We start from the raw sequence: 11,622 nt of genomic DNA, 5'->3' as shown, positions 1-11,622 counted from the left end.
GTGTGTGTGTGTGTGTGTGTGTGTGTGTGTGTGTGTGTGTGTGTGTGTGTGTGTGTGTGTGTTGTCTAACAGGTCCTTAATGTCTCCATGTTCTGAGATGGATACATGAGAGCGGTGACATGTTTTCCTCATCTGATTTCACTCCATGAACTAAATGCACATGATGGTGCTGCGTTTCTTTCCCTCCTGAAAACACACCATAACTTTCCATCTGTACATATAACAGCCCACAGGGCGACACACAAACATTTTCAGCATGAAATCAGACTTATCTATTCATGCTCTTTTGTAATGGAGGTTTAAAAATAGCTGTTTTTTTTTTTGTTTTTTTTTTTTGTAACTCCTGGAGGAGTTTTGATTTTTAGGTAATTTTGTAAAGACAATCAATTGTAAATGACTTTATAAAGGGTGATTTAAATCTAACATTTATAACTCAACTTTCCTTAAAGGGTTTAGACTTGCAGTGTCTGTTTTTTTTTTCACGGTACCTTTCTCTCTCTTTTTTTAATTAATCAATCACAATGTTTCACTTCTCAGAAGTAGGTTAAGCCTCATATTGTGATGATATTCCTCACTGAACTGAGTGGCTGATTTTTTTTTTTTATAGGTCCTCGGAGAGCTCTAAGCACTTGTACTGATTGGCTAAAACGTAGAAATCCCACCCCTCCCTCAAAAGAGTTAAATTCATTTCTGGATTTATTTTAATTTTTTTATTTTTTTGGTCAACTTCAAATTTCAAAGGTATTTCTGCACTGAGTGCATTGCCCCCTATTTTCAAAGAAAAGCCCTTTCTGTAGAATATATCCAATTTCTTTTTAAATATTAGAAATAGGTATTATAATATATTGTTATATATCTTAAAAAATATATAATTATATATATGTATTATTTTGTTTTACACAAAATGTGTAATGTAATGTGAATCATTGCTGATTTATATTTAACTTAATGTTTTTATGTTTGGTATCCAACCTACCGTTTCATTCACATTGCATCTGTCCTGAGAGAATCACTGATGTTTTATTAACTTTCATTTTGGAAAAGCTCCACTGTGAAAAATTCTATAGTCTTTCCCCTTTGTGTAGTTCATTGAGGTTGTGGGTTGTTTAGGAGGTTAGGCTTGTTAATCAGAGTGAATTATGATGATTGTCTTTGTGGTGAGAAATCTTAGTAAATGTAACCATGGTGGTTTTATGCCTGGTAAATACATTTCTGCATGGAGTTTTTGGTCAGGATTGGAAAGGAAGCATCTTTTATGTGTTTTACACATAGCTGGACATTTGTCCCACTTTGATTTAAATTTTCGGTCCTGCAATGTCTTCTTATTTCCAAAAGTGTGTGAGTGTATGTATTTTAATGTATTAGACTGTACATAAAAACCAAGATGTTTTTATTCTATTTACAAGATGTCAGTTGTTTAATTTACTATGTTTATTGCATTTATATTTGGATATGAAATAAACCTTCCTGATCTTTAGCACTGCTATCATTGGCAGCTGCGCATTTGACTAAAATTCAAGAAATACAATTTTTGTTTACATTTTAATCAGTTGCTTTATTGAAGAATACTAGATCTCAGAATTATTATTTTTGTCTTTATATTTGATAAAAAAAAAAATTTCATTTTAATCAGTTGCTTTATTGAAGAATACTAGATCTCAGAATTATTATTTTTGTGTTTATATTTGATAAAAAAAACATTTGTCCTACAAAATAATTTTTATGAACCGTGAATGCAACTGTGACATTTTCTGGGTCATGAACAAGAAGGTCAGCGTTCTACAGTGGACTGATCAAAGCCTTCATTCACACAAAGAATCAATGACAGAACAAACACATCCACCCAGAACAAATGACAGAGATCAATGCTAAACAGCGCAAAAGGTCTGGATATTTGCAGCATAAAAACCCTCTACTATACACGTCAGGAAGGGTTAGTTGTTTGTAGACATGATATGTAGCATATTCATCTATTAAAAATAACTAACATAGAACTTAAGAATAATGTTGGATGCTCTGGATGTAAAAATGATGTCTCTTAACTTTAGTTTAAAACATGACTGGTTAGGTTTCAGGAATAAACAAAAGTGGTCACTGAGCTCCTCAGCAGATTATTTTCTAGTTTCTATTTCTTTTTCTAATATTTAAAATGCACAAAGCTCTAACATTAAGATGAGCCAGGCGAGCAACACCGAAGGTTAAAGACAATTGATTCAAATGATTTTTGAGTTTTTCGGTGTAAATGTGTCAATAGGGTGATGAAGTGGAAATTATACTGCATGTTATAGTTGTTCAATATAGACTGCAGGGGGCGCTGTAGTGCCTCGCTCCGACCGGAAATCTCTGCCATGACAACTGAACTTTCTAAAACTGACGTGAAATAATCATCAAAACATTACTATTTAAACATTTTACACATTAATGTAAGGCCGATTTTGTAAGACTGGGCATTTAGTGGTTATTATGGATAACGTTATGTGGAGAGCAGAAAGGCTGAACGCGCCGGCGGACTTCATGAAAGCTCCTGATGGAGGTAAACAAACAGAATAAGCTGCATTGTGATATAATAGATTAATCTAAAGCCGTTTAAACAGCATTTAAGTTATTGTATATTATCGTAACTGCTGAAAGAAATGTATGTTTTGCAAATTGACCCACATTTTGGTTGTTTTACTACTGAAAATGTGTACATTTTAACAATTTACTCCATATTGAAATTCCAATATCTCTGGAACTGAACCATATAACGTTAGGGCCTTAAAAATGAAGATGCCAAAAGGAAAGTTTGTTAAGACCCAATATCTAAAAGGGCATTAAGATATCTTTAATACTTCTTGAGTTACAGGCATGTAAACTTTGGAGAAAAAACTTGAAAAGTGCTGTTTCCCCATTTTTGAATGGTCACCATTGGCACATAATGCAACAAAGATTGCTAAAGCCAACAGATTTAAAAACAAATTGCCATTTTGACCCCCATCTACAAAATAGTGGATTAACTTGCTCAGTCAATATTCATCCATGACATTTAATATTTTGGCTTACGTCACTATACATGTCTGTCTTTCTTCAGAAAAAAATATCAGCAAAATCAAAAATTTGAGCTGGGGAGATTTTTTTAATTTGGTTGATTTGACACGGAATGACACTCAGGAGTTTAGGACACAGAATAGGACAAATGCGTATTCAATAACTTTTAAAATGATTTCCTATTTGGGTTTATGTATACGTTTTATTTTTTAAGATTAACTGTTTTTTTTTTTCCCCCAAAGCATTGTTAGATGCCTGTTGTTTCCTACCATAGCTATGCAAAGATTTGATTTTAAGAACAGTATCATAGCTATGTCATAGCTTTATTTCTTGTTATGATTTTAAATGTGTATTACTTAACCTCAGAACGATCTCAATGTAAAAAGTGGTGCTAAAGTCTGATTTTGTGGTGGCTGTGCTTTCAAGTTAAATTATTATAATCTTAATTCAAGTGATGAAGGATTTTGAAAGTCTGACAGTAATCATTGTTGAGTACTACTGTAAGGTTAATCCTACCTGCTTTAAAAACTTTTCAAAATGATTAACAGTTGAAAACATTACAGTTACATTAATAAATATACTATATAATATTACATTTTGAATAGAGTAACTTGTAATCTGTAACCTATTACATTTTCCAATTTAACCTTCCCAACACTGTATGGACTGTTTGTACTTCTAAAAGTGAACTAGTGACAGCTAAAAGGTGGTTAAAAATTATAACAAACTTAAAAGAAGATAATGAGCAGTACTGTTAAATTGTGTCATATGTGAGGCATCTGTAATGTTGTCAATGTAAAGAAAAAAAATCCAGATGCTCAGGGGACACACTCTCAGAATAGAGATTTGAAGGTCCTGCCTTTATTTCAGTCTTTATGTGTTTATTACATGAATATCAGTCTTTCTATTTGTCTCCCAGCATCTGTCTGTAACCGCACTCCTCCTCTGATGACACCTGCTCAGTTTACTGGGGGTCCGCTAGCCTGGCCCACAGCTTCACAGACCACACCCACCCAAGTTCTGCCACAGTTTAGAGCTCTGCCCCCTTCTAAATTCAGTGAGGAGGGGTTTGGCTGGACAGAGCCTGCTACAGTGGAAGCATGGCAGCCCGTCTATCAGAAACACCGGAGTGAGAAAATAATACAACAGCTCCCTGACCACAGGTACACAAACACATCAGCCCATCCAGTGACTTTACTGGTCTGTCTGTAAATTCATCTCTCTCTGTCAGGTTGCCAGAAGATGAGAGGAGCAGCTCAAAGCCCCTGCTGCAAGAGATGGAAAGGTTAAGAGAAGACAAGGAAGGGATGAGAGGAGAGATGGAGCGTCTGAAAGGAAGAGTAGAGTGTTTGAGAGAGCAGGTCAGAGATCAGCAAAACCAAATAAACAGGTACAGACACTCAAACTGACTGATTTGTTACTTCAGTTGCGTATGTGGGCTGAAATGTGTGTGTGTGTCTACAGACAGTGTATAGAGCGTGATGAATTACACAGTCAACTGAAAAGCTGCAAGGCTGAACTAAATATGAGCCAAGACCAGGTAAATACACTTTCACTTTATTCCCTAATCGTTCAGAACAGGTGAAAAATGTGTATTTTAGGGACAGAAATTCTAGTTTCTAAATACAGCCTGAATTTGTGTGTCTAGCTTTCAACCCTGAAAAGAGAGTATGAATTAAAATATCAACATTTGGAGAAAGAGTTACAGGATTCAAAGCAGGAGATGGGGAGACTGCAACAAAAACTAGAGACACGGGTAAGACATAATTAACAATAGAGTGGCTATATTTTGTTCCCATTTGTCTTAATTAGGTTTCTTAGTTTCAACAATGGATGATACTGTAGCTCAGATAAATAAAAAGCTCATTACTAATGAACAGATGAGTGGCGTAAAACGGACTTGTCCCGTGAAATCCACCCAGACATTGTTATTATGCAAATAATGTATGATATCATAAGGCAAGGAGACAGTTTTGAACATTGATTTTTTTTGTATATACTTGCTCAGTAATTGATTTTGTTGTTCATTTTTAACCCAGAAATTTTCCCTAGCGCACCTTTAAATGTCGGCATGAAATTACAGTCCACCCTATTAATTTATCTGTCTTTTCTAAATGCATGTTATTGGCCTTATTGTGAATGATTCATGCATTTTTTGACTTTTTAATTTGTCTAAGAGAGATAAAACTGATATTTAATCTTCCTGTCCTACATTTTTCTTTTTTTGTATGACTTGCCGATTCATTGTAATGGTGTATGTGATATATATATTTTTTTTATCTTATTTTCAACCACTTTGAATATCAGAATGTCATGACCGATGCTGCACAGGAAGTGACCTTACTGAGGACCCAAATACAGGAAGTGATATCAGAGAGAGATGAGCTGAGAAATCAACTGAGGTGAGTATAAGAAAACAAATGTTGCTGATGCTGCTCTCTCTAAATGACAAATAATCTACAGGTCTGTTTATGTGATATCACATGATTTGTATTTGTGCAGTGTCCTGAACAGCTCATTGCTGGAACTGTCTGAGTGTGTGCAGAAACTGCGGACATACATTGGCAGCCACATCACAGAAAAAAAGGAAGAGGAAGAGCTTAGACGACAAATACAGGTGTGTAAACAGTCTGCTGAATTGCAACTAGTGCATCAGTTGTTGTCCTTTAAATAATGTTGAATGCATGAATGTAATTATTTTATGACTATGTGTGTATAGCATTTAAAGAAGGAAAAGGAAGCCCTGTCTTTATCAGTCCAGCTGCTGAATGTTCGAGTTAACGCAGCCACTGACATTTTGGCTATTCAGGAGAAAGAGCTAGGTGAACAGGTAAGATTACATATGCAGACATGCATATGTAGTATTTGAAATGAATGACCAATGCATTTTGACAGATATTAATTCATTAATAAATTTAGTGGTATTTTATTATGTGTGTAGGTGCAGACTGACCCATTGTACTCTGGCAGTAAAGCTGGGCAGATGTTGAGTGTTTGGAGACAAAAGGTCTTCATGCTGCTTGTTAAATTGCAGACCAGAGATTTACAACTTCACACAGAGAAAACACAACTGCATAACATGGTAATGCAAATGCATTCTCATGCACATGCATAGTGTACTATGATAGATGAACATTTCTAACCACTTTGCATGTTTATTTTTATTTGACCCCTGAAATTTATTTTATTCATTTATTCATTTTTACCTATATAAGAGAATATTTTTTGCTAAATATAGTGTCCATAATATACACCTGTTCAAACATTTGGAGTGAGGAAGGTTGTCTGGGCAGAACTATTGTTCCAGCCACCAAAGACAGATCCGTACTGCTGGTTCGTCTGGTCAGAGGAGAACTGGCCCCCCGACTGAGCCTGGTTTCTCCCAAGGTTTTTTCTCCATTCTGTCACCGATGGAGTTTTGGTTCCTTGCCGCTGTCGCCTCTGGCTTGCTTAGTTGGGGACACTTCATTTCCAGCGATACCGTTGACTTGATTGCAAAGATACTATTTAAACTGAGCTGGATGTTGACATCACTGAATTCAATGATGAACTGTCTTTAACTGAAAAATTAGTGTTTACTATTGTCATTTTGCATTATTGACACACTATTTTCCTAATTAATGCTGTTCAGTTGCTTTGACACAATCAGCATTGTTAAAAGCGCTATATAAATAAAGGTGACTTGACTTGTTGTTTTTCCAGTTTTTACTTTTATTAATCAAAAACGCATTAGTTTGATCAAAAGGAATTTTTCATTATTATAAATATTTATAAAAAAGAAGTTGTTCTTTTGAAATCCTGGGGGGGGGAAAAAGTATCAGTTTTCACAAAAATATTAAGCTGCACAACTGTTGTCAACATCGAAAATAATACATGTTCCTTGAGCACAACATCAACATATTAGAATTATTTCTGAAGGATCATGTGATACTGAGAGCTAGACTAATGGCTGATAAAATTCAGCTTTGCCATCACAGGAATAAATGACATTTTAAAATATATTAAAATAGAAAACAATTTTTAAAAATTGTAATAATATTTCACAATATTATGTTCCTTTGTATTTTTAACGTATTTCAAAAGTATACAAAATCTCAACTTTTGAATGGATAATTAATGTCGGTTAATTAATTAAAATACATTTTCAGTCTGTACAATCTTGGCTGTCAACATAAAAAATGTCTGGTTTCCACATTAGATTACACATCTATGTTCTATCATCACATTGTTTTGTTGTTCAGCATTGAGCTATTGGGAGTGTTTACTTACGGTTTAGTGTTTTCAAATCTGAGTTTAGTACTTTTTTTTGTATGCGTGTGTAGGTTTCCTCTCTGCAGCAGCAAGTAGAGTGTTTGCAGTCGCAGAACAGTGTCCTTCAGCACCAACTAGAGGACAAAACGGCCCAGTTGGAGTTACAGCATGTACACGCAGAGGTACTTTGACATACAAGTATGCACATACATTAAAGTTAAGTCTGGTTGTGGGGTCAGTTAGATTTAGGTCTTGTGGTCCTTCCATTAGAATGAAATTCCTCTCATTGGTAATGGATAAAGCCTGCACAGATGCCAGATGTTCTTCTGATATTCATATTGGGTTTCTGAACTCAATGTACTTTTTCACAGCGCTATACATTTCCTAACCAGGCATGCTGTGATGAAGGGTTTATTACATAATAGGTCTTCCAGGTGATATGACAGACGTGCATGAGAAACCGGACTGAAATTCTATGTGGTTACTCGCTAAAAATGTAGCTCATTGATATTCACATGATCAGCTTTTGCACTCTGTCTCCAGCCCCCATAAGCTCGTCCCTCATTCTTTTCTTGTGATCTTTGCTTTTTAACAGTTTGAACAGGTTGCATTGAGCTTAGTGAGGTTTAAGCTTGTTCAGCGTTGACTCAGAAGATCTGCTGCTTTAACATCACATTGTTCATCCGTGATTACTCACCACATTCAGAGCAGCTGTCCAGCTGATCAGTGATGGCACTGAAACTCTTCTTCTGTATTGCCTGCAGGCAAGTGTGCGTTTCTGACAGCCCATGTGCTTGCTTTGTGTGTGTGTGTTCAGGGAGTACAGCAGCAGTTGGACAGTGCTCTACAGGAGAATGCTCAGCTGAAAGAGTGCAATAAGTGTACCGAGGGATCACTGAATGATATCAGTGAAACAGCACACAGGTAGCACGCACAGTCACACCCCTTGAATCTGTTAGTGTTCTGTAAGTCTCTTTGGATTAAACAAGTTTAAAAAATACCAACGTGACTGTCACGATTAGATTAAAGCTGACTGTTCCTCTGACCAAAGCACTGAAGCCAGCTCATCCATAAACATCTGTCTCTCTCTGTGTGTTATCGCTCTCATCAGAGTGATGTCAGCCATAGAGATGAAGGCAGGTCAGATGGAAGCAGTTCAGTCCAGTGTAAGTCAGCTGAACCAGAGACTCACCTTCGCTGCCAAACGTCTGGACACAGTACATGGTGAGAGTGTCATCTGTGTGCGAGTGTATGTAAGTGTGTTTCACTTTAAATATACATGGGCTGTTTGTCTGCAGGGCTGCTGTTAAGGAAAGAAGCTCTTTGGAGAACCAAGAAAGCTACTAGATCTCCAGAGCCAGCAGTGTCGGAGAGGTACAGAATCATGGGAATAAATCAAAGACATTGATATTCGAAGTAAAATTTCTTTAAGGAGTTTTTTTCGCCACTGATTATTGGAAGCTTCAGGAATAAAAGATAGCTTGGGTTCAGCTCAATCATATATATTTAAAATGACCTAAAACAAGCCAGTTTTGTAATGTTTTAGATGTTTTATCCCACAATGCATAGTAATATTCACACAATATTATTATTTTAAATATTATTATTAATATAATAATTATTATTAAATATAAATTATTAAACATTATTATTTTTAATAATAATTTGAAACAATAGATCGCTCTGTTAAGAGAAGATACAATGTTGGATTAAAGATTAAAAATAGCTGTTTTTATTTACAAGACATACAGGGAGTGACAACTTTAGTATACAACTGTTTGAAGTAGAAGTAGTAGTTTTATTTATATAGCGCCTTTCCATAGCTCAAGGTCGCTTTACAAAGTATATTACAAGTACATTTGCACACCCATCCTGGTTATTTGTGTATAATAAGCAGTATACTAGTATTCCGTTCCATTATCTCCTGTCTGTGTTGCAGCTTTATTAAGAGTCTCCAGGCTGAGGTGGTGTTGTTGAGCGCAGAGAGAGACAAACTCGCACAGGAACTCAAACGCACACCAGAGCTCATCCAGGCCTCCCTGTCAGAACTCCAGCAGCAGCGTATGTACACAAACGTCAACCTGAATGTCTTCTGAAGATATTAAAGAGAGAGGACTGTAACTGTGTTGAATGCAAACTGCAGGAGAGAGAGAGCTGGGACACCTGAGGGAAGCTCTATCACAAAGCAGGGAGGAGTTGGAGGCATCAGAATCGAGTCGAATGGAGATGCAGAGACAATGTGAAGAGCATGAGGGGACCGTTGTGGAGCTCCGTGCTGAGGCCCAGAGACTACAGCAGCAGTGTGACTCAGGTGCGTGAAGAGCAATGTGTTTGAGTGAAGTAACGGCACTCAAACCCCCCACCCCACACACACACACACACACAAAGCATTGTGTATTCACTTCACAAATTCCATCTTATTCTCTTATTTTCATTGCTAATAGTCTATTAATACTGTGTTTAACACATGGTGAATTCCGCTGACATCAATTGCTCATTGCTCCAGGCAAAATCATGCAGCTCTGCTTCCACTCTGCTCACAGACTCTGGTGAAGAATCATTTGTGCTTCTGTGTTTCCATCTAATATTTGCTCAGGTTTGGTTGTGGATAGGGATGCACCGAAATGAAAATTCTAGGCCAAAGCCAAACAAAATGAAACACTGGGCCGAATACCGAACACGGTTTTTCACATTTTTCCCCCATGTAGGCCTATTTTGCCATTTTTTTCACAATTGCATTAATTAAATTGCCAAAATGTGCTTTTTACTGTTTTTGTATTTTTTACTGTACAAATAAAGGCAGCCTTGCTGAGCTGTTATAATAAATGTATTAACAGAGCTGTTGTAGGGTAATTATTATTATCATTATTATTGTCTTACTTTTTAATTTAATTTTACATAACGACAGTAAAATTACAATACTATCATTTATGAATGTCGATGGAGTTGTTGCTTTTTCTCGGCTTTTATTTTGGCAGAAACCCGCAGGAAGATCTCAGTGCTTCTTTTTGTTGACAACAGCATGCAGATTTATAAATGATTCTCATTATGAATTTGGGAAGATGTTTGTCGCACGTATCACATTGTCACATGCCTTTAAAAAAATTCACAAAAATGTTACTGAGCAACGGACGAGTAACAGTTTCAGCGCAGATTTTCATCGCGCTTTGGACTCTGAGCCCTTGCGCCGCAGCTCGTGCAGCGATGTCATGCAATTCGTGCGTGCATTAGAAAATATAACATTCTGCAGTTTATTTACTAATCGTTTGAGGTAATTTCGCGATTTCAATCATCATACAGTAACCTAACCACCAGCATTAGCCACCTCTTCTCATCGGAGACTTGATGCAGCACTAAGTCTCTCGCTGTCGGTGCTTCATGCTTGTAATGATTTCTGTGTCTTTCTCTGATAGTTTTAAAGGGGTGGTTGGTTGCGATTTCACTTTTTTAATGTTAGTTACTGTGTAATGTTGCTGTGTGATCATAAACAATATCTGCAAAGTTATTCATATATGAATCGCGATTCTGTCTTCTAACGATTCTAATGGATTCACAAGTTTCAAAATGTTCTAAAGCAGGGTTCTCATCCTGTTCCTGGCCTAGCCCTGCTCTGCACACAGCGCTAGAGGCGGTTTAGCCAATCACAACACACTGGGCCAGCTAATCAATCAGAGCCCATCGTGTATTTCTGAGGGAGGGGCTTCATAAAAGCAGGAAATGATCAGCGCATTGAGAGGAGAAGGGACAGAGCGGTGTGTAATAAAGGTAAGTTATGTGAAAAATAATGCGTTTTTTAACAAACGAAGCATTAACACATGTTAGACTGCACCCCATAAACACAATCAAGCCTATAAAAAAAACAGTCAACCACCCCTTTAAATACTTAAACGCTGTCGACATGTTTGCTGCATTAGCGCGTGCCTCTATTTGATCGCGTTCGTCATTGTTCGGTTCATATTATTCGGCCTTTTCGCTTATTCGGCCGAACACCGAAAGATATTTTTTTGCTATTTTCGTCCGAATAATGTCGGTTGCCGAATATTCGGTGCATCCCTAGTTGTGGAGTACAGTTGCATATTTTTGAAGATGTAAAAGCTGATTATGGATGTTTGTGTAGTTTTACAGAAGGTGTCAGAAGTTGAGAGTGTGTGTGCAGAGAAGCTCAGGGCCATGGAGGCTCAACTCAAAACAGCGAGGAGAGAGCACACAAAAGCAGGTACATACTTGACATACAAATACAAATGTCATGGTATTCATTTTTGATAGATGAGTGTTTGCGCATTACTTGAACACACATTCTCTTTTATGTGTGTGTGTGTGTGTGTGTGTGTGTGTGTGTGTGTG

The 11,622-nt window shown here is 36.8% G+C and overlaps 2 protein-coding genes across 11 annotated transcripts in view; both read left to right on the top strand.

Annotated features, from left to right (window-relative positions):
- The window catches only part of LOC107687653 (cohesin subunit SA-2-like), a 20,044-nt gene extending 18,544 nt beyond the window's left edge, over window positions 1-1,500 (top strand). For 8 of the 10 annotated variants that reach the window (XM_016485056.1, XM_016485058.1, XM_016485053.1 and 5 more), the window contains exon 34: window positions 73-96. In XM_016485056.1, the coding sequence (XP_016340542.1) occupies window positions 73-96 (24 nt within the window). Of the gene's footprint in view, window positions 1-72 lie in introns of all 10 variants that reach the window. The other 2 variants (XM_016485055.1, XM_016485062.1) reach the window with 1 other exon arrangement.
- An 833-nt stretch (window positions 1,501-2,333) lies between these two features.
- On the top strand, window positions 2,334-11,494 carry LOC107687693 (coiled-coil alpha-helical rod protein 1-like; the record flags this gene model as incomplete). Its single annotated transcript, XM_016485138.1, has 16 exons — window positions 2,334-2,533; window positions 3,947-4,190; window positions 4,259-4,417; window positions 4,492-4,567; window positions 4,676-4,783; window positions 5,335-5,429; window positions 5,530-5,644; window positions 5,747-5,857; window positions 5,969-6,109; window positions 7,350-7,460; window positions 8,096-8,202; window positions 8,390-8,502; window positions 8,577-8,652; window positions 9,218-9,339; window positions 9,422-9,589; window positions 11,396-11,494. Coding segments are annotated over exons 1-16 (1,915 nt in total), but the record flags the coding sequence as incomplete, so codon positions are not given.
- Window positions 11,495-11,622: the final 128 nt, after the last annotated feature.

This window comes from Sinocyclocheilus anshuiensis, unplaced genomic scaffold, assembly GCF_001515605.1.
Source record: "Sinocyclocheilus anshuiensis isolate Anshui unplaced genomic scaffold, SAMN03320099.WGS_v1.1 scaffold281, whole genome shotgun sequence".
In the NCBI taxonomy this organism is placed as follows: Eukaryota; Metazoa; Chordata; class Actinopteri; order Cypriniformes; family Cyprinidae; genus Sinocyclocheilus; species Sinocyclocheilus anshuiensis.
This window is presented reverse-complemented; position numbering and strand designations above follow the sequence as displayed.